The following is a 23,571-nucleotide window of genomic DNA, read 5'->3' as shown; positions in this document are numbered from 1 at the left end:
GGATATACACTGTACTAGTGCCGACATTGTGCATGCTCTGTTGCCTGTGTCTATGTGCCTGTGGTTCTGTCAGTGTGATCATGTGATGTATCTGACCCCAGGAATGAGTCAATAAAGTTTCCCCTTCCTGGGACAATGAATTCACGGTGTTCTTATTTCAATTTCCAGGAGTGTATATCTGACAGTCTAAGGTTCAATCCCCAATCACTCCAATGAATTTTTCTGTCACTTCTGGCAATGACTTGGTAATGTCAAAAGCAACAATCCATACTGCAGTTTGCAGTTCATACTAAACTGTGGGTCCCCCTAAGGTTGACAGGGGAAATCAAGTTAATGAAAGGCAATGGCATATCAACTCTAATAGGACCATGCTTAATAAAGCACTACAGTGTTCAGACTAATCATTGGCTTGATAACAGATTTACTTTATAGCAAAATGAGCAGGTGCTAGTCATAAACAAAACTCTGGCGTGGAGAAATGCTTACAAATACATATCACATTTGTTAATGGCTGGCACAGGGGGGTACTACACAGGTGCCAATGGCTGTAACATGGATTTGTTTGTATACCTTCCCTTCAAAGGAGAAATAGTTGTGAGTTAGGATAAAGCTAGTACCGTGTACGAGGAATGAGATAGTGGGCTTGGACTCTGAAGGACATAGCAAGAGGTAGTGTTCAACAGTAGCAAGACAATGGGCCAGAGAGTTGTTGGTGATAGGGAACTGGCATCAACAGTGATGAGTAGGGGTACAGGAGGTAAAGGGTAGAGCCATGGGCACCTGCACAGAACCCTCCTCTGCCACCTTGTCCAGGTAACATTCCTTGCATCCAAAAGTCTCAAACGGCTGGTCTGGTTCAGGTTTAACAGTTTCCGCACCTCTGTCCTACATGCCCTGTCAATACATGTCCCCTCACCCTCTTTATGCAATACTCTTTGCCAATGCACCCACTGGCCTTTTTTCCTTTTTCTGCCCCTCTCCTTTTTCTCCCCTCCCTCCCCCCTGTAGGCTCTGCATGCAGTGCTGACTGCTCTCCCCACACATGTACCCTGTGGTCCCTCCCTCCCCTACCGCAGCTCCCACACCCGCACTCCACTCTGGATTGCTGCTTGTGTTCAGTGTGATACAATTGCATTCTGGCTAGAGAAGATGGAGATGCAGTTGTGTGTAAGTGAGGTGCATTTGCTTGTGTGTTTTTTCTTTCCTGAAGAAGCCTCTGGCCAAAATCTAAATGTATAACAGTTTTTTTCCATTGTGTCTGTCTGAAACTCAATGTGTCATCTTAATGGTGAGTAGCAAACCTATCCTTTTCATAATATTGTTGATACTCCTACTTGGACTTTCCAATGTTTGAAATCCAAAATTGACGGAAGAGTCAAACCCCACACCTGTATCACCAAAACAGTCCTAGTGGAAGTTTTCAAATTTTAAGATGTGGAAATGAAGAAAGACTATGTATTAATGGGAAATTTTTGAATCACCATCATTGTGGTGATTACAATATTATTTTGCTTCAACTTAATACAGCGTGCTTGAATGTAGGTCTGTAATTTAATTATATTAAGAATGGAATAATGTGCAATGAACACAGTAAAACAAAAATTTTACAAGTTAATAATGAATTTATACAACCAAGGAGTGATTGTATTTATAGCAGTTGTGGACAACAACTGGTTGGTAAACTAAAGAAATAAATGAATAAAAATTACTCTTTGCACAATAAGTATGGCTTTAAAAATAAGACTACGAAGTGTTTGAAAAGGAAAGTTTACAATCAATACATATTACTTGTTTTGACTTGTGGCACACAGACATGGACATATTCAAAAACTAAGTGCTGCTCAGCAAGCAATGGACGGACACACACTGATAATTACTGGGGGAGAGAGGAAAACAAATGAATGGATCAGGAAACAGACTTGAATGGGAGACTTACTTGTAGTAATGACAATGACATGGAGGTGGACATGACATGGTGCCAGCTGAATGGATGGTAAATGGCCACCTAGAGATAAGGAAAGGCTGAGAGAATGACCTAGTGAAAGACGGGTAGCAAATATTTTCAAATAACATGGATATGGACAGCTGAAGACCACCTTAACACATGGAAAGTCAAGAGAAACGATTTATCTGCAAATGGACATCAAATAGCAGATGATAATGATGAAGACAGAAATCAGATGCATATTATTCTTAAAAAATTAATTAAAAAACAATGTTAGTAGTTACTGGCAGGTAATATATGTAAAAATGGTCAACCAGAGTAATTTTTGTAATGTATTTCTGACTCATTCCTCATGAAGTCTCTACTTCGCATTCTTATTTAAGAAAATTAAAAAGTATATATACACATATGTAAAACTATTCATGACCTACTGAATGTGGGAAGGACCTGGTCTCTTTTACCCATTCTCGTCACTGGAGTAATTCCTTTACTTCCCATCTTAACAACTACTGTCAGGCCAATGTGCACTTCAAAAAGTGACTTAACCAATTCCAGTCTTCCTCCAGTCCTGGTTCTTCACCCTTTTACTCTCCTGGTAACCTTCCAGGTACTCCTCATCACCAAACTAGTTTCACCTTCCTTACTTGAATCCCAACACAGTGGACCCAGTAACATCCCTGTGGAATGCACGTTGATTAATGTATTATTCTGTAGAAAAATAATCCCATCATCTGGTTATTGACATAGGTCACTGACTTTGCATTTTTCAAACTATTAAGCTGCAAAATTAAAGATATTTTTCACACTGTTTACAAACCTTACCACTATGATTCCACCCCAAAAGTCCGATACAATCTCCAGCAGCTTCAAAACACCTTTTGTCCACTCCAAAACCTGTCATCTGAATCAATGTCTCTCCACACATTGTCAGTCACCCACACACACATGCTTTACCTAACCCCCAAGCTCAACTAAAGGAATTCCACTGTTTTCCCTACTGGTTATTCCATTGTGGTTGGCTACACACTCCTGAGAAAGATTCTTTACCTTTTTTTGCCTAGCACCTCCAACTGATTTATCAACAGTCCCCTTCCTTGAGTCAAAATAATAAACACTTATTCCACTAACTCAGCGCAATTTCTGGCCCTTTACCGCAAGCATCCTTGCTTGTCAATGGGGAAGTTACATTCCTGTACACCATGATGATCCAGCACCCTTATATCCTTGCTGTGACAGTACACTATCTTCCCAGTGTCCTCCTGATACAAAACCCATCACCTCCTTCCTAATCCTTTGAGGCAATCATGTTCTTATCCACATAACTATTTCTTCTTTGAAAGTCAAATCTATAAACAAATCCCTTCTACTCCCATAGGCACCTCCATAATTGCCATCCTGTGCTAGTCCATTTGTGGAGCACTTGGAGGACTCCTTGTACCCTCTCAGTATCTAAAACCCCTTGTATGGTTTAGATTCATTGAAGATGTCTTGGTCTGGACCCATGGCATGGCCAATATCAGCTATTTCCTCCAGGACCTCAACATCTGTTGTCAAATCCACTTCACTTGATCCCTGCCAAATCAACAACCTATCTTCCAAGACATTGATGCCAACCTCTCAGATTGCTCCTGTCACCCATAACACAGCAAAGAGTCTCTTTCTTAAAGCACTTACAATCGTACGCAATACATTTAAAGTGAGAAGTAAGAGTTACCCAAATACTGCATGCCAATAACCTTTATGATCATTTACAGATAGGCTATCTTGTCCAGGTAATCCAGAAACATTTTCTCATGCTGTCTCTTCCTGTGTCACCAAAACACCTGTCATCACTGTAAACTAGTCGTTGACTAGTACTCTACTTAGCACTTAATATCATCAAACACTGAAGAAGTCAACTACATCCTTCACCAGACCTAGAACTACCTAGCATCATGATTTAAAAAAAAGAAGTTTCCCACTCAGAATTCTATCATCCTTACCAAAAGTGATACTCTAACTCTCATCCAATCTGAACAGTATTCTAGTCCATCCTTATTCCAAACCTCCTTCAAATACTGCATTCCAAGGGTCATTCTTATGTGGATGACTATTACCCAATCACTTCACAATTTCCATTTTGGGTGGGAGCGCTGAGAGCTATTTCTGTACTCTGCTATTCATTGTACTGAAGGACGTGTCTGTCAGCGGTCTAGTCGTGCATTACCAATGCCCTCACACATATTGCCAATGATATGTTTGAAAAACTACTTGTGTGAAATGAGGCATCAGCTTTATTGAATCAAATCAGCAGACTAGAAACAGTATTCATGATGACAGTTTGGAAGGACATACGCCAGAGATTTAATAGTGTAAATCTGAAATTGCAAAGTGTAAATATTGATACTAAAATAGTGCACTTGTAGAGTTTATTGCATCTATTCATGGCATGTTCAACTATTATGAAAATAAATCCATGGAGATTGTGACTGACATAGAATATGAATGCACCTATAAAAGATCATGAAAATGCAAACTACACGATGACGAAGAAGCGGACTCTGAAGAAGTTTTTCTGACTGGAAGGGAAAAGTTTGGAGTAGAAACATTTCTCCCAGTGATAATTAATTGAAATGCTCAGCTGCCAACAAGTGTTGTTGATATACCTCCATGTGGACAGCTGAAAATATGTGCCCCGACCGGGACTCGAATTCGGGATCTCCTGCTTACATGGAAGACACTCTGTCCATCCTTCCCCCCCCCCCCCCCCCCCCCCTCCCCCCCCCCCCCCCCCGCCCTCGTTGCGTTGGGTTTGGTCATTGTGGACATACATGACATTGGTTTAAGTTCGTTTCTTGATCCTTCCACTCAGTTTTTTATCACAGAGGCCAACCAGCTCTCTGACCAAACATGTTGAGCTACCGTGTCAATGCCCATCTGAGCTATCGAGGACACAGACGAATGGCGCGACTGCAGGGACTTATCCCTCGCATGCTTCCCGTGAGACCCACATTCTCAACTGTCCACAATCTACATACGTAATGTTCCTAATAGATATAGATAGAAGCTGCACAGTCATCAATGGTATCTGTTCTTTCGGGAACAGTTACTATCTTCATATAGTTGAAAGTCTACCCGGCCATTGACCTTCGTCTGTGTGAATGTGCACAAGTTGCCCGAACTCTTACGGGAATCGTCACTTTAGAGGGCAGGGCGCAAGTAATGAGTGGATGGGTAAATATCTATTAGGAACATTACTTATGCAGATTGTGGACAGTTGGGAATGTGGGTCTCACAGGAAGCGTGCCCAGAATAAGTCCGTGCAGTTGCGCTACTCATCTCTACATCTGTGTCCTCGGTGGCTCAGATGGATAGAGCCTCTGCCATGTAAACAGGAGATCCCGGGTTCGAGTCCTGGTCGGGGCACATATTTTCAGTTGTCCCCATCGAGGTATATCAACAACACCTGCCAGCAGCTGAGGGTTGAAATTAATTATCATTTATTCTAAAGCTGCACAGTCATCAATGGTATCTGTTCTTTTGGGAACAGTTACTATCTTCATATATTGCTCCCAGTATTTGACAACTTGTATGCCGTATTAGTGAGGAGGAAGGAAAGATACAGAACACTGTTGGACTCCTTCACAGTTTTCAGTGACCTTAAGAACAGTTCCCATGTTATTGCTGAATGTGCAGCAAAACTTCAAGCGTCATACAGATTTTAGCCGAGCGGTCTAAGGCGCTGCAGTCATGGACTGTCCGGCTGGTCCCGGTGGAGGTTCGAGTCCTCCCCTGTGCATGGGTGTGTGTGTTTGTCCTTAGGATAATTTAGGTTAAGTAGTGTGTAAGCTTAGGGACAGATGACCTTAGCGGTTAAGTTCCATAAGATTTCACAGACATTATTATGATACTTATTTAGAGCCATCCTTCCCTAGTGAATGTGTACGTTTCGCAGAACTTTTGAAATCTTCTGAGATTAGTGATAATTTTTTTTTTTTCCCCTGCTACACATTCAAGTTATTAGATTGTAAAACAAGAGTTTAATTTTAATTTTGAATGCATATCTGTAAAAGTACATATTAACTTCTAATGTATGACACGTTCACTTCAATTGTTAGATGGTAACACAACTTTATTTTCATTTTCAATGGTTTCGTGTAAAAGAACATATTAAAAGTGAATGTATAACAAAAATCCATGGTTTCCTACACACTCTGCTGAATTTTTATGCCATAAAAGAAAAGTTATTTTCCTCTTGTCTTTCAACAAAAGAATGTGTTAACACAGTGCAGTTTTAAGTTTGTTTTATCCGCTGCCGTACACCAAGTAAAGTTCAGGAACAATATTACATTTTGATTGAGTGCGACTAGACCGCTGACAGACACATCCTTCAGTACAATGAATAGCAGAGTACGGAAATAGCTCACAGCACTCCCCCCAAAAATGGCAATTGTGAAGCGATTTGGTAATAGTTATTATTTAAATCATGTTTTTTTTTTGGGGGGGGGGGGGATCATATAATATGATCTGCCTAGGGACACAAAATTTTTTAATCTGCCACTGGATTTAGTGAATAATAACTTAGCTGAATTATTCCAATCATTCCTAGTTGCTCAGATCCGGTCAGGGCTCATTCAACTTTGTTCAATCCAAATTGTAATGGAAATGTTGATGAAAGAAAAAATTTCATATGGGCACCTGTGTTCCAGGCTCTTTTTATCGTAAGATAATCATAAAATTACATCCTATTTGAATGAGTGAAATAGGCATTCACTTATATTGGCATGCCAATAACAACTGAAGCTTTTTAGTTAACAGTGACAAACATTAGAAACACTACACATTTTCCTCAAACGTTAAAATTATATTTTATTTACAAGATTTATATCAAAAACAGTATTACCTGCTGAGTTTGTGCTTTTGGTGATTCTCTTGTTCCCCAAGAAATATTATTGAGATTGAAAACAGAGTAAATGATGAGAAGTAGATACATGCTTGGTATAGTGATATAATACACCACAATAGGTGGTAAGCAGTACATTTCTTTTGGATGAAATATAGCTGCAATTAAAAATTCAGCTGCACAAAGAACTAGGAAAAGTGATGAAGGTGCGAGAATTCCATCCTCTTGTATCTGTAGTATCAGACCAACTAGTACTGCCATCATAACCAATGAATAACCCACTGTGATAATCATAGCAACAGTCAGCTGGAATCAGACAAAATCTTCAGTTAATATCAGAAAGAATATTACATGAGTATTGTTAATAATGCATATTAATTAACTGTGGAATAGATGTTTTACATTTTTTTCCAAACCAGCAGAAAATGCCACATCACTCTGTCTACATTATAACAACAGGAAGATATATGATATCAGGATCTGACATCACAGGCTTCTTTTAGACTTTCATCATACTATATATGGTCTCCAAAGTGTTGAGCTTCCTTGTTGGACCAGACACTTCTCTTGGGTGAGATATTTCCTTATGCAGTCTCCACCGGCATTTAGTCTATCACTGTGCAATGTTTTCCTCATGGCTTTAAATCAAAGATTATTAACTTGTCTGCAAAACCACTTTATTTAAATAGTTATGTACAATAATCTCATTTTTTTTTGTAAATTGTGGTCACGCGCCAGATGTGAAAAAGTATCACATTCTGCAACTCTTTAGTACATAGGAAGGGGACTACTCAGTCTATACAAAGTGATAGTAAGCATATGATGGGAAAACAAGAGGATTATTATATGTTTTGCAAACAATATATCATGGTTACCTTGAGGTCTGAAGCCTCATTCAACATTTTCATGTTCCATAGATCCCATGAAGAAGGAGAACCTTCAGGGATGCGAAACAAGTGAAGGTATATGTAACAACAGTTAAGAAATTCATAGGAAATTATCCGTACACTACATTAAAAATGAACTATCACTGTACTGCATAATACCATTTGTACTTATTCCAGCTAAAGCTAACCTAGTAAATTAGAAACAAAGTTGCTACTCTATGAAAAGTAACTGATTCCATGTTTCTATTACACAGTGCAGTTTAATATTTATTTGAGTACATTAATAGTTTTAAGGGAAAATAGTTACCTGCATCTAATAATGCCTGTTTACAGTACACTAGTACTGTACTACTACAATACTACTTGCCATGTAACTTTACAATGGGCACTGCTGTTTACCAGGTAGTTAATAGGAATTTTAATTTTCATTCCTAGATGCCAGATAAGCAGGAAATTTGTAGAAAGACTAGCAAAAATGGCTCTGAGCACTATGGGACTTAACATCTATGGTCATCAGTCCCCTATAACTTAGAACTACTTAAACCTAACTAACCTAAGGACAGCACACAACACCCAGCCATCATGAGGCAGAGAAAATCCCTGACCCCGCCGGGAATCGAACCTGGGAACCTGGGCGTGGGAAGCGAGAACGCTACCGCACGACCACGAGATGCGGGCGAAAGACTAGCAAATAAAGTGTGCTTTTAATTTTGTTTTGTGCTGGTCATCAATTCCAATTTCCAATTGCTTTTAATTTTCTTCTGTACTTGTCATCATGTCATTCCTAAGAGGCAGAATTTCACAAAAAATCGCAATAGGGGAATTGCTCTTCAGAGAGGCCCACAGGCTATTGTGCCCCGAATTCTTGAAGAAGCTGGGAAGGTTGAACACCTTTCAACAAGGGTCATCACTTCCAATTTCTTGTTTCATGTTAGATGGGAAGGTTGAATACCTTTCCACAAGAGTATGTAACTTCACTCTTAACCCTACACATGGAGGCAAAATCTGCACAAAAATTATTTGCGTGTTCAATATTGCGATACTAAAAGTCACAGTTCACCTCAAATAGCTGTTTATTAGGAGTTACAACAATATTAAATAGTGAAAGTATTGGGATATGAATTTAAGAATTTCAATATGCTCAAAGAGACGTGCGCAACATGTGAAGTCAATGTAGAGGGTGGTTATAAATAAATTTTTACAATTTGAGTCAGTGTAGATAGAAAACTATTTACCATATGTGTACCCACCTTCATAGGAATGATGTTCAGACTGTGTGCTATAGGATTTGCATTGTTGGTAGTATTAACGCCATGAGTTGCCATCATGTACCAATACTGGTACAGCAACATAAGGATGAAAAACAAGCATCAGTGTGCATTACTGATGCAGACAGTCAACATGAGTCTGCACAAGGTGAGCTGTTTTATCAAAACAGAAATAGTGCTGCTGCTCTTTGCAAGTATTGATGAACTGAAGGAATACAGAGAGGTCTTCTTCCCACATCGGGGTTGAAGAACATGAGTCAGAAGTTCAAATTAACTGGCAATCTGGTAATTGCTCCTGGGAGAGGCAGAAGGACTATTGTGCCACAGATTATTGAAGAAGTTACTGTTGCTGAGAATGATGCTGCAATGTGTGGTCTTTAATCAGTGCATGAGCTGTGTCACAACAGCTGTACATTCCACTATTCACCATTTGAAAAGCGCTATAAATAACTGTGATATGGTATCCATAAAAAACTTCCAGGCTGACATGAATCGAGATGATCGTCACATTGAGCTACATCTGTAACTTGGAATGTAAGCGTGCTACGCAATTAGCAAATGTTACCTCTCACACGGAAATTAAAATGTTTTTATTTCAAAGGTTTATTCATAATTTCTTTTCTGCATGTCTTTAAAAATGTTTGTACAAAGTTTTGCTATCATACAGTCATCTGTTTTTCATGAAGGCCCTCTCAAGTGGTGAAAGTATATTTATAACCACCCTGTACTTGACACAGTATTCTTACAGCTCACTTCTTCTACTGAGGGTGTACTTCAGATGCATTGCCCCATTGTGCATAAGACAATAAGAAGTAACTGTCTGCAAAATGATCCAGCACTATTGTTGTTTGGTGAACACAATAAGAAATATCTCTAAGACCAAATCATGGCAACCTGAACTTCTTGATTAGTTTATCTATTTGTTGACTACTTTCTGACCTGTTATCCAGCTGGAATCCAACAAAGTTTTCACAGTGTTTCATTTCGTGTATGATAATTAATGCCCACTTCTGATGCTAGCAGTATCTTTGCCTGCTTAATATTGCATAATATGAAATTAACTTGAAATCTGTTTGCCAAAGTTCAATAGTAGACCCATCAAAAGCAGATTCATTAGGTTTATTTATACAGGCATTGCCTACTCCACCAGCAGATGTAAGGTTTGCCAACTCAACTGTTAAACAGATGGCAAAAATCATTAGGTCATTGAAAAGCAATACCCTTTTGGCTACAATGGAATCTCAGCCCAGTACCAGAGCCCTGCACTAACTTGTTATCACCATCTCCCCCAACTTTCTTCTGCTGGCATCATTCCCTTTAGTTACCTTTGTAGCCACACACAATGAATCAATTTACATTTCCTGAAAGAGTAAAATATGTAATACTAATATTTATGTTCTGCTTTGTCTTTTATTAAATTGTAAGGGACATTAATAAATGTAAACAGAATTTTATAGTTGACAATGTAGCCTCAAACCCAGAGACATTAATAAACGGTTGTTTGCCAATTGTCTGTTATTAAACTGTGGAAAACTTGCTACATGCAGTTAAGAACTTGTAAGAGGTTTCCCACCAGCACAAGCCTAAAATATGATGGCAAACAAATAGAAGAACTAGCCAGTGTTAAATTCTGCAGATTACAGCTTGATAATAAATTGAACTGGGAGGAACATACCACAGAACTGCTGAAGCACCTAAACAGACCTCCATTTGCAATGTGAATGTTGTCAGGCATAAGTGATTTAAAAGTAAAAGAGCTCCCATATTATTCTTCCTTTAAGTCCTTAATGTCATATGGGATTATTTTTGGGGGTAACTCATCAAGTCAAGTTAAAGTATTCCACATCTAAAAACGTGTTATTAGAATTATTTGTGATATAAATTCTACGAGGGCTATCCACAAAGTACATAACGTTTTGGAATTAAAAATAAATAAAGTATTGGAATTTTTTTTATTATATACAGATGAAAGCCACACTTAAATACTACTTTTCTACATAGTTGCCATTTAAATTAAGGCACTTATCGTAGGGATGGACGAGCTTGGAAATTCCTTCGTCGTAAAATTTGGCCGCCTGCGCCTTCAACCACGTGGTTACCTCTGCTTGAAGCTGTGCGTCGTCATCAAAATGCTGCATAGCCAACCACTTCTTCATTGCTGGGAACAAGTGGAAGTCGCTCGGTGCCAGGTCGGGACTGTACGGCGGATGAGGAAACAACTCCCACTTAAAAGATTCGAGAACTTCACGAGTGGCATTTGCCGTGTGGGCCCGGCCGTTGTTGTGAATCAGCAAGATCTTTGAGACCAACTTTTTCATGCGCTTGTTTTGTATTGCTCTTCTGAGGTTGTGCAGAGTTTGGCAATACCTTTGAGAGTTTATTGTAGTGCCTCTTTCCAGGAAATCCACAAAAATCAGACCTTTTCTGTCCCAAAAGACAGTCGCCACGTGGTTGAAGGCGCAGGCGGCCGAATTTTACGACAAAGGAATTTCCAAGCTCGTCCATCCCTACAATAAGTGCCTTAATTTAAATGGCAACTATGTAGAAAAGTAGTATTTCAGTGTGGCTTTCATCTGTATATAATAAAAAAAATTTCCAATACTTTATTTATTTTTAATTCCAAAACATAATGTACTTTGTGGATAGCCCTCGTAGAACATCCTACAGAGGCCTGTTTAAGCACCTAAGGATACTAACTACTGCTTCCCAATACATTTATTCCTTAATGAAATTTGTCATTAAGAATATATAGCTTTTTCAAATCAACAGTTCAGTTCATGGAATGAATTCTAGAAATAAGAATAATCTTCACCAAGATTTAAAGTCATTTACTTTGGTCCAACAGCCATAAAAAGTTTAACCACTAATAAAGTTCAGTTTAAGGGAAGTCTAAAGGATTCATTGGTGGCTAACATCTACTACACTGATGACTTTCAAAATTTAACCAACTGATGTGTATATGTCACTAATAATATCAAATAATGTATTAGTATAATCTAACTTCTGTACAAATTCATTGCAGTAATGCGATCATTGCAAATAAGTGTTGTAAAATGATATTTCTATTTGATGATGCATGGCTACATATAGCCTAAGAATTATTAAATGCACATCAGTGTGCTGATTATTTACATGTTTTATGTCAAATTACTTATTAACTTTTAAATGAAAATACGTTTAAGATTTATTTTACTTATTCCACATCCATGAAGATCATTTCACATGGTGTTTGTGGAAGGTACATTAGCATATCTGCTTTTCTATGTAAATATTTATTGTGTGTTATTGTTTGTTTGACATGTTCTACATCCTGGAAGATATCCTAACTATGGATCTACTGGAATAAAACATACATATAATCTTTACTCTAAAGGTGGAGATAAGTTAGCAACCTCTAAACACAGACCCATATCCTAGATGATTAAAATGAAATTCATTGCAGAAGAAAATGGGGGACTCATAAGGTCTGCAGCAGATACAAGTCAATTAATTAGATAGTTACATGTTCCATACAACTGTTTGAGTGATTCTTTTATCAGAATGATATGGAATGAGAATTTACATGATATATGTACATGATTAGTGCTAACATTAATGAACAAATTTTTTTAATCCAAAATTCACAGATAAAAAACAATGTATCCTTCCCAGAAATATCCCAGAGAACAGGGGAACAGGCTTACAACCGGTTCACAAAAACCAGTTTAACTCTTATAATTTTACATAAACTCATATATGCAATCAACATAAAAATATCTCACTGTAGCCTAGTCAATGAAGACCAAACAAGTAGAACAGGACAAAAAAATTCATGTAGTCAAACATTTTTGGACAGTGACTGGACAGAGTGCCAAGAATGTTATATCCTAGCCAGTAATGCCAACCGAGCCCGCTGCCAAAAGGTTGGCAGCATCAAAGTCCGGACGCCATCCGCATAAGCAGCGCCAGCGATACAGGAAATCGCTGCAAGTCTGCGCGCGCCATCGCTGGCTTCTGGCTTCTTAAGCGCTGGAGTCGCGAGCGCTAGGACAGTTCTGTATTCGCCGCTCAGTTGTATACTCGCCACCGATTTGTGTACTTGCTAGTCAGTTGTGTGTTCATCGCAGCAGAGTTGTTGTTTGTCTTCAGCCGACGCTGACCTAGCCGCTCCGACTCGAACTAGACAGATTTCTGTAGACACGGAGTTCACTACTGTGTTTCTGTATCTTCGTTAATAAAGATAAGTACCGACTTTTATTTAATCAGAGTGTTTGGGTTTTCATCTTTCTGTTCACTGTTCCAGCGGACCGGTCGGCCCGCTATTAAAAGTGTGGCGGTGACTTCGTAAGCCGTTTCTACAGCGAAGTGTTTGTCACTACGAACGCCGCCACAAAAAAGAACAACATAGGCCTACTAAAAATCCCGACTGGTGGAGTGTGGAGATGATTTCTGGCATAAATGTTTCCAAACACAAAATTAAATGACATTACATTTCTCATAAAAGAGGTCCTTTGCAGAAAAAAAATCAGCCACAAATAACACAGAAGGAATTGTATTTCTTTCTCAGTTTCAGGCATCTAGTTCCCTTCTTCAGAAGATAAGAATTAACCCATTCTTAGTAAGCGTAAGAAATAAGCAGGTGTATGCAGCATAGTACTGTAGTCATGTGGATCATAGTACATGTACAAATATGATATAAGGACACTAAATAAAAAGTACTGTGGCCTTTATGGCTACAATTTCATGCTGCATACTCGAGTGTATTTTTGATGCTCAATAATAATGTGATAATTCTAATCTTCTGAAAAAGAGTGTGTGAAACAAGTAAAAACAAAAATTTCTTTTGTGTAGCTGGTTGCTTATTTTTTTTCAACAAATATACCTACAGTTGCTAAAGATGAATAAAGTACTAATTAAGGTCCTGTAAAAGTGTTACATTTCGAAAACAGTGACCAAAAGCAAACTGCAAACTTTTAGCAATTTTACTACTGATAGAAAGCTGTTTCGCTTACAGATAATGAATTGTACACTAATCTGAAGCTCACTGAAGATGCCTTGTAACTAAGGTGAACCACATCTGGGTGCACAAATTAAAGAAAAAAAAATTAATGTGCAGCATGCAAAAGGCATTTTTCTTTTGCACTACTGCAATGTATGTCTACTTGCAACTGCTTTGTGTTAAACACTTTATGTGTTTGAGGATAGTCTCATGTACTACAGGGGAAATGTAGTCCACATATTGCGCCAGTAGATTTTATGCCCATTAATTAATGCATTGTCATTAGATGATAGCTTTTTGTGTAATGGCATATTAGTAACAGATGTCGGAGGACTGCTTGAATCCAAGCATTGTCAGTAGTGACACTAAAGTGGAATAAGCTTGTACTTGTATAATTTTACATATTCTCCTTTAAAATAATTAGAATTAGTAATTTTTCATAGTGATATTATCACTTTTCTTAGTATTTAAGTAATTAGCATATTTTGTGTGATTTACCGTTCGCTGATGTTTGGGAGATGGTGTTCAAGTTTAATTGACCTGTTACTAAGATCCACCCAACATTTTTGAGACTGATTAATTTCTAGTATCTCTGCCATTTTTATTGGGTTTATAGTATGAGTTTTTACAAATTGACCACAATGGGCCCCAGTCCCTTTGTGCAAACACTACTGGAGTATTAATTGACAATTGATAACTGAATATGGTATCTTAAAGAAACAATTCACATGGTTTTACCTGTTAATGAGGAATTTTTATTTGAACTTAAAAAAAAAAATAGTTATGTTTGGAAAATTTGTTACATTCATGAATTGACATTTGTGGTCTTATTAAATTCGAATTGGATTCATTCTGAACCTATTCAGATGAGATGTGTGTAATTTACATTTCCTTGCATAGATACATAAGAATAAAGAAATATGTCTTCCACTTGGGTTTTGGTAATTCACAGTAGTATAATATGACATAATCTCAAAGGGAAACAGTAGTATCTTTAAATTGTTTTATGAGTTTTTATGGAACATTCAATGACTACTTTTGTGTTGGACATTTAGTATTTTTTGCCATTTACTTAACTGTAATTTTAAGAAACTTGATTATGTGTAAGTCCCCTTCAACATACAATAAATGGGAAACAAAAGACAATGTAACAGATCCCTCTTTAAACCCCCACAAGTGTCACTCCAACACTAACATGGGTCTTACAGATAGGGAAAGGATAGCACAGGGCCCTTGCCAGCTTGGGTTATTGGGTGTAATTCATGGATAATTTATTGAGAATTTAAAAGTTTCCTTCATACATGTAGTTGCAGCTGAGCTACATGCTTCGAATCTAGCATGAGTTCTTACAGTGCCTGCATTACCAACAGATCCATCCCTTCAGAAAAGAACCAGTTCTTATTGGTAAAAGCCACTGACAGGATAAGCTTTCAGCCATCTGCTGAATACACTAAAAGTGCCTCCCCCATCAACTAACCAATTGGAAGACATGAGAAAGGGGGCACATGGTTGCTGCTGGCTGTGTCCTGGGGAGCAGAGGAGAGTAAAGTCACTCTCTTGAGTTCCAGCCACTGTACCAGGCAAATGGCTTCTAGCTTTCAGTTTCATATCAGTGCACACTCTGCTGCAGAGTGAAAATCTCATTCTGTATGTACTGTGTCTTATCCAAATTCAGTGTGAGTCCATTTACAAGGAACCACTTAGTAATTTTCTGAAAGACAGTATTGACAATTTCATCAGTTAATTCTTGTTTGTCAGGTGTGATTACTATACTTGTATCATCAGCAAAGAGAGCTAACTTTGCCTCTTCATGAATATAGAATGGCAAGTCATTAATATATATTAAGAACAACAAAGGACCCAAGACTGACCCTTGTGGAACCCCATTCCTTATAGTTCCCCAGTTTGAGGAATGTGCTGATCTTTGCATATTATGAGAACTGCTTATTTCAACTTTCTGCACTCTTCCAGTTAGGTACGAATTAAACCATTTGTGCACTGTCCCACTCATGCCACAATAATTGAGCTTGGCTAGCAGAGCAGGCAGCCTCGTGCCATCCGCCTCCATCTCTGTTCTCTCCAATCAGTCACTTGCTATTGTATAGATGTGAACTACTTTCCTCCTTCCTTCCTATTTCCATATTTTGCTATCACTCTAACTGTCAGATGCCCCTACAGACCAGCCTGGGCTAGCTCTTCTGTATTCTGTAATTTCAGAATATACATCTACATAGATACTCTGCAAGCCACCGTACAGTGCATGGCAGAGAGTATCCTGTACCACTACTAGTCATTTCCTTTCCTGTTCCACTCGCAAATAGAACATGGGAAAAAAGACTGTCTTATCTTCGTGGGCCTTACGTGCAATGTATGTTGGCAGCAGTAGAATCGCTTGGCAGTCAGCTTCAAATGGTAGTTCTCTAAATTTTCTCAACAGTGTTTCTCATAAAGAACATCACCTTCCCTACAGGGATTCCCATCTGAGTTTCTGAAGCATTTCCGTAACATGTGTTGTTCAAACCTACCAGAAACAAATCTGGCAGTCCACCTCTGAATTGCTTGACTGTTTTCCTTCAATCTAACCTGGTAAGGATCCCAAACACTCAACAGTACTCAACTGGTATAGGAACTAGGCCTAAGCACAATGAAAAACTCAGACAGGAGGGTACTGCAAATGTTAGAGTAAGGAAAGGTTCTCATAAAAGTATAATTAAAAAGAATGTAAGTATATTTCGTCAAAATATTGGGAGTTTAAAGAATAAAATAGATGAGCTTCTGGTTTGTTTAGAAGATTTAGAAGCTGAGGATGAAATAGATATACTATGCCTGACTGAGCATCACATTGTTACTGATATGGATAAGGTAAATGTAAGTGGATATAAGCTCTCTGCACATGTAATGAGAGAAAATATGGAGAAAGGAGGAGTTGCCATATATGTCAAAAGTTATCATTGTGCAAAAAGTATAGAAACAAAAAAAAATTGTGTAGAGAAACATACAGAAGCATGTGCCTGTGAGCTTAAATTAAATAAAGGCACGTTTATAATTGTAACTGTATATAGGTCCCCATCAGGAAATTTTCATCTATTTCTGAAAAATTTGGACTCCTTGTTGTGCTATCTGTCAGACAGGGGGAAGCAAATTATTATTTGTGGGGACTTCAATGTAGATTCTCCGAAAGAGGGTAATAGGAAAAATTAACTTGAAGTATTACTCGGTTCTTTCAATTTGACACCTGTTATTGATTTTCCTACTCGGGTGGTAAAGGATAGCAGCTCATTGATAGATAACTTCTTTATAGACCAAGATACGTTTAACCAGATAAATGTTCAGCCTGTTGAGAATGGTCTTTCTGATCATGGTGCACAGCTAGTTACAATATATGACATAGCTCCATTCAGCAATACTAAACAGTCCTCAAAAGTAGTACGTTCAGTCAACGATTTAACAATTGCAAATTTCAGGGAAAGCCTACAGCAGTTAGACTGGGATGAGGTGTACCGTGAACCTGATGCCAATTTAAAATATAATTTATTTCATGACATTTTTGTAAATTCATTTGAAAACTGCTTCCCCAAGAAAATAGTTAAATATACTCATAAGAAACCTTGTAACAAACCATGGCTTACTAAGGGTATAAAAATATCTTGTAACCGGAAAAGGGAAATGTATCTGACAGCAAGAAAAAGTAGTGACCCAGAAACTATCAAAAATTATAAAAACTACTGTGTTATATTAAGAATAGTTATTAAAAAATCCAGAAGTATGTGTATCATGTCTGAAATCAGCAACTCTGAAAATAAAATTAAAACAATTTGGAACATTATTAAAAGAGAAAAAGGTCAACCAAGAACACAGGAAGACAGTATTACCACCAAATTGAATGAAAACTTTACGAACAAAAAGTCAGAAGTTGAAAATATTTTTAATAATAATTTTCTAAATGTTGTGGATATAGTAGGATCCAGGTGTTCATTATAAGATGCTAGGCTGTTAATGGAAGAGGCCATACCTGTGCAATTTGATACAATTGAAATCTCACCCACTTCTCCCTCTGAAATTAGGAAAATAATAAACTTGCTTAAAAGCAAAAACTCACATGGAATTGATGGCATTTCCAACAAAATACTAAAAGCTTGTTCTCAACACATAAGTAAGATTCTCAGCAACCTGTGTAATAGCTCTCTGGAACAGGGCATTTTCCCTGATAGACTGAAATATGCTATTGTTATACCTTTGCATAAAAAGGGGGATAGATCTGATGTCAACAATTACCATCCAATCTCCCTTCTAACAGCTTTATCCAAAATTTTTGAGAAAGTAAAGTATTCAAGAGTAGCTTCACATATCTGTAAAAATGAAGTACTAACAAAATGTCAGTTTGGTTTCCAGAAAGGTTTTTCAACAGAAAATGCCATATATGCTTTCACCAATCAAATTTTGAATGATCTGAATAACCGAACACTACCCATTGGGATTTTTTGTGATCTCTCGAAGGCTTATGATTGTGTAAATCATGAAATTCTGCTAGACAAGCTCAAGTATTGTGGCATGAGTGGCACGGTGCACAAATGGTTTAATTCGTACCTAACTGGAAGAGTGCAGAAAGTTGAAATAAGCAGTTCTCATAATATGCAAAGATCAGCACATTCCTCAAACTGGGGAACTATAAGGAATGGGGTTCCACAAGGGTCAGTCTTGGGTCCTTTGTTGTTCTTAATATATATTAATGACTTGCCATTCTATATTCATGAAGAGGCAAAGTTAGCTCTCTTTGCTGATGATACAAGTATAGTAATCACACCTGACAAACAAGAATTAACTGATGAAATTGTCAATACTGTCTTTCAGAAAATTACTAAGTGGTTCCTTGTAAACGGACTCTCACTGATTTTGATAAGACACAGTACATACAGAATGAGATTTTCACTCCGCAGCGGAGTGTGGACTGATATGAAACTTCCTGGCAGATTAAAACCATGTGCCCGACCGAGACTCGAACTCGGAACCTTTGCCTTTCGCGGGCAAGTGCTCTACCATCTGAGCTACCAAAGCATGACCCACGCCCAGTCTCACAGCTTTACTTCTGCCAGTATCTCGTCTCCTACCTTCCAAACTTTACAGAAGCTCAGAAGTTTCATATCAGCACACACTCCGCTGCAGAGTGAAAATCTCATTCTGGAAACATCCCCCAGGCTGTGGCTAAGCCATGTCTCCGCAATATCCTTTCTTTCAGGAGTGCTAGTTCTGCAAGGGTCGCAGGAGAGCTTCTGTAAAGTTTGGAAGGTAGGAGACGAGATACTGGCAGAAGTAAAGCTGTGAGACCGGGCGTGAGTCATGCTTCAGTAGCTCAGATGGTAGAACACTTGCCCGCGAAAGGCAAAGGTCCCGAGTTCGAGTCTCGCTCGGGCACACGGTTTTAGTCTGCCAGGAAGTTTCATATCAGCGCACACTCCGCTGCAGAGTGAAAATCTCATTCTGGAAACATCCCCCAGGCTGTGGCTAAGCCATGTCTCCGCAATATCCTTTCTTTCAGGAGTGCTAGTTCTGCAAGGTTCGCAGGACAACGTCTGTTAAGTTTGGAAGGTAGGAGACAAATTACTGGCAGAAGGAAAGCTGCAAGACCGGGCATGAGTCGTGTTTCGGTAGCTCAGATGGTAGAGCACTTGCCCATGAAAGGCAAAGGTCCCGAGTTCGAGTCTCGCTCGGGCACACGGTTTTAATCTGCCAGGAAGTTTCACATCGGCGCACACTCCGCTGCAGAGTGAAAATCTCATTCTGGAAACATCCCCCAGGCTGTGGCTAAGCCATGTCTCCGCAATATCCTTTATGTCAGGAGTGCTAGTTCTGCAAGGTTCCCAGGAGAGCTTCTGTAAAGTTTGGAAGGTAGGAGACGAGATACTGGCAGAAGTAAAGCTGTGAGACCGGGCGTGAGTCGTGCTTCAGTAGCTCAGATGGTAGAGCACTTGCCCGCGAAAGGCAAAGGTCCTGAGTTCGAGTCTCGGTCAGGCACACGGTTTTAATCTGCCAGGAAGTTTCATATCAGCGCACACTCCACTGCAGAATGAAAATCTCATTCTGGAAACATTCCCCAGGCTGTGGCTAAGCCATGTCTCCACAATATCCTTTCTTTCAGGAGTGCTAGTTCTGCAAGGTTCGCAGGAGAGCTTCTGTAAAGTTTGGAAGGTAGGAGATGAGATACTGGCAGAAGGAAAGCTGTGAGACCGGGCGTGAGTCGTGCTTTGGTAGCTCAGATGGTAGAGCACTTGCCCGCGAAAGGCAAAGGTCCCGTGTTTGAGTCTCGGTCGGGCACACGGTTTTAATCTGCTAGGAAGTTTCACAGTACATACAGTTCCGTACAGTGAATGGTATGACACCATTAATAAATATAGACCTTAATCAGAAGCATATAGCTAAGGTAGAATATTCCAAATTTTTAGGGGTGTCCATTGATGAGAGATTAAACTGGAAGAAACACATTGATGATCTGCTGAAACGTTTGGGTTCAGCTACTTATGCAATAAGGGTCATTGCAAATTTTGGTGATAAACATCTTAGTAAATTAGCTTACTACGCCTATTTTCACTCATTGCTTTCATATGGCATCATATTTTGGGGTAATTCATCACTGAGGAATAAAGTATTTATTGCACAAAAGCGTGTAATCAGAATAATAGCTGGAGTCCACCCAAGATCATCCTGCAGACATTTATTTAAGAATCTAGGGATATCCACAGTATCTTCTCAGTATATATACTCTCTTATGAAATTTGCTATTAACAACCAAACCCAATTCAAAAGTAATAGCAGTGTGCATAACTACAATACTAGGAGAAAGGATGATCTTCACTATTCAAGATTAAATCTAACTTTGGCACATAAAGGGGTGAATTATACTGCCACTAAAGTCTTTGGTCACTTAGCAAATAGTATCAAAAGTCTGACAGATAACCAACAAGTATTTAAGAAGAAATTAAAAGAATTTCTGAATGACAACTCCTTCTACTCCATAGAGGAATTTTTAGATATAAATTAAGAAAAAAAAATTATAAAAAAATAAAAAATAAAAAGAACACACAAAAAAAGTTGTTATATTAACTTAAGTATGTTGTTAAATTAACTTAATTATGTGAATATAATAGAGGGAAACATTCCACGTGGGAAAAATATATCTAAAAAGAAAGATGATGAGACTTACCAAACAAAAGTGCTGGCAGGTCGATAGACACACAAACAAACACAAACATACACACAAAATTCTAGCTTTCGCAACCAACAGTTGCCTCGTCAGGAAAGAAGGAAGGAGAGGGAAAGACAAAAGGGTTTGGGTTTTAAGGGAGAGGGTAAGGAGTCATTCCAATCCCGGGAGCAGAAAGACTTACCTTAGGGGGAAAAAAGGACAGGTATACACTCGCACACACACACACATATCCATCCGCATATACACAGACACAAGCAGACATTTGTAAAGGCAAAGAGTTTGGGCAGAGATGTCAGTCGGGGCGGAAGTACAGAGGCAAAGATGATGTTGAAAGACAGGTGAGGTATGAGCGGCGGCAGATTGAAATTAGAAATTAGCAGAGATTGAGGCCTGGCGGATAGCGAGAAGAGAGGATATGCTGAAGGGCAAGTTCCCATCTCCGGAGTTCTGACAGGTTGGTGTTAGTGGGAAGTATCCAGATAACCCGGACGGTGTAACACTGTGCCAAGATGTGCTGGCCGTGCACCAAGGCATGTTTAGCCACAGGGTGATCCTCATTACCAACAAACACTGTCTGCCTGTGTCCATTCATGCGAATGGACAGTTTGTTGCTGGTCATTCCCACATAGAACGCTTCACAGTGTAGGCAGGTCAGTTGGTAAATCACGTGGGTGCTTTCACACGTGGCTCTGCCTTTGATCGTGTACACCTTCCGGGTTACAGGACTGGAATAGGTGGTGGTGGGAGGGCGCATGGGACAGGTTTTACACCGGGGGCGGTTACAGGGGTAGGAGCCAGAGGGTAGGGAAGGTGGTTTGGGGATTTCATAGGGATGAACTAAGAGGTTACGAAGGTTAGGTGGACGGCGGAAAGACACTCTTGGTGGAGTGGGGAGGATTTCATGAAGGATGGATCTCATTTCAGGGCAGGATTTGAGGAAGTCGTATCCCTGCTGGAGAGCCACATTCAGAATCTGATCCAGTCCCGGAAAGTATCCTGTCACAAGTGGGGCACTTTTGGGGTTCTTCTGTGGAAGGTTCCGGGTTTTAGGAGATGAGGAAGTGGCTCTGGTTATTTGCTTCTGTACCAGGTCGGGAGGGTAGTTACGGGATGCAAAAGCTGTTTTCAGGTTGTTGGTGTAATGGTTCAAGGATTCCGGACTGGAGCAGATTCGTTTGCCACGAAGACTTAGGCTGTAGGGAAGGGACCGTTTGATGTGGAATGGGTGGCAGCTGTCATAATGGAGGTACTGTTGTTTGTTGGTGGGTTTGATGTGGACGGACGTGTGAAGCTGGCCATTGGACAGGTGGAGGTCAACGTCAAGGAAAGTGGCATGGGATTTAGAGTAGGACCAGGTGAATCTGATGGAACCAAAGGAGTTGAGGTTGGAGAGGAAATTGTGGAGTTCTTCTTCACTGTGAGTCCAGATCATGAAAATTTCATCAATAAATCTGTACCAAACTTTGGGATGGCAGGCCTGGGTAACCAAGAAGGCTTCCTCTAAGCGACCCATGAATAGGTTGGCGTACGAGGGGGCCATCCTGGTACCCATGGCTGTTCCCTTTAATTGTTGGTATGTCTGGCCTTCAAAAGTGAAGAAGTTGTGGGTCAGGATGAAGCTGGCTAAGGTAATGAGGAAAGAGGTTTTAGGTAGGGCGGAAGGTGATCGGCGTGAAAGGAAGTGCTCCATCGCAGCGAGGCCCTGGGCATGCGGAATATTTGTGTATAAGGAAGTGGCGTCAATGGTTACAAGGATGGTTTCCGGGGGTAACAGACTGGGTAGGGATTCCAGGCGTTCGAGAAAGTGGTTGGTGTCTTTGATGAAGGATGGGAGACTGCATGTAATGGGTTGAAGGTGTTGATCTACGTAGGCAGAGATGCGTTCTGTGGGGGCTTGGTAACCAGCTACAATGGGACGGCCAGGATCATTGGGTTTGTGAATTTTGGGAAGAAGGTAGAAGGTAGGGGTGCGGGGTGTTGGTAGGGTCAGGAGGTTGATGGAGTCAGGTGAAAGGTTTTGTAGGGGGCCTAAGGTTCTGAGGATTCCTTGAAGCTCCGCCTGGACATCAGGAATGGGATTGCCTTGGCAAACTTTGTAAGTAGTGTTGTCTGAAAGCTGACGCAGTTCCTCAGCCACATACTCCCGACGATCAAGTACCACAGTCGAGGAACCCTTGTCCGCCGGAAGAATGACGATGGATCGGTCAGCCTTCAGATCACGGATAGCCTGGGCTTCAGCAGTGGTGATGTTGGGATTAGGATTAAGGTTTTTTAAGAAGGATTGAGAGGCAAGGCTGGAAGTCAGAAATTCCTGGAAGGTTAGGAGAGGGTGATTTTGAGGAAGAGGAGGTGGGTCCCGCTGTGACGGAGGACGGATCCTGATGTCCAGGCGGAGCTTCAAGGAATCCTC

At 39.7% G+C, this 23,571-nt stretch overlaps 1 protein-coding gene across 1 annotated transcript in view; it reads right to left on the bottom strand.

Moving 5' to 3' along the window:
* Positions 1 to 23,571, bottom strand: part of LOC126190947 (chitin synthase chs-2-like) — a 252,167-nt gene that overhangs the window by 83,332 nt on the left and 145,264 nt on the right. Inside the window, exon 15 of the mRNA XM_049931591.1 lies at positions 6,828 to 7,133. Within this exon, the coding sequence (XP_049787548.1) occupies positions 6,828 to 7,133 (306 nt within the window). The remainder of the gene's footprint in view (positions 1 to 6,827; positions 7,134 to 23,571) is intronic.

Source organism: Schistocerca cancellata, chromosome 6 (genome assembly GCF_023864275.1).
Source record: "Schistocerca cancellata isolate TAMUIC-IGC-003103 chromosome 6, iqSchCanc2.1, whole genome shotgun sequence".
Taxonomy (NCBI): Eukaryota; Metazoa; Arthropoda; class Insecta; order Orthoptera; family Acrididae; genus Schistocerca; species Schistocerca cancellata.
The sequence above is the reverse complement of the archived record's forward strand: the minus strand, read 5'-3'. Positions and strand labels throughout refer to the sequence as shown.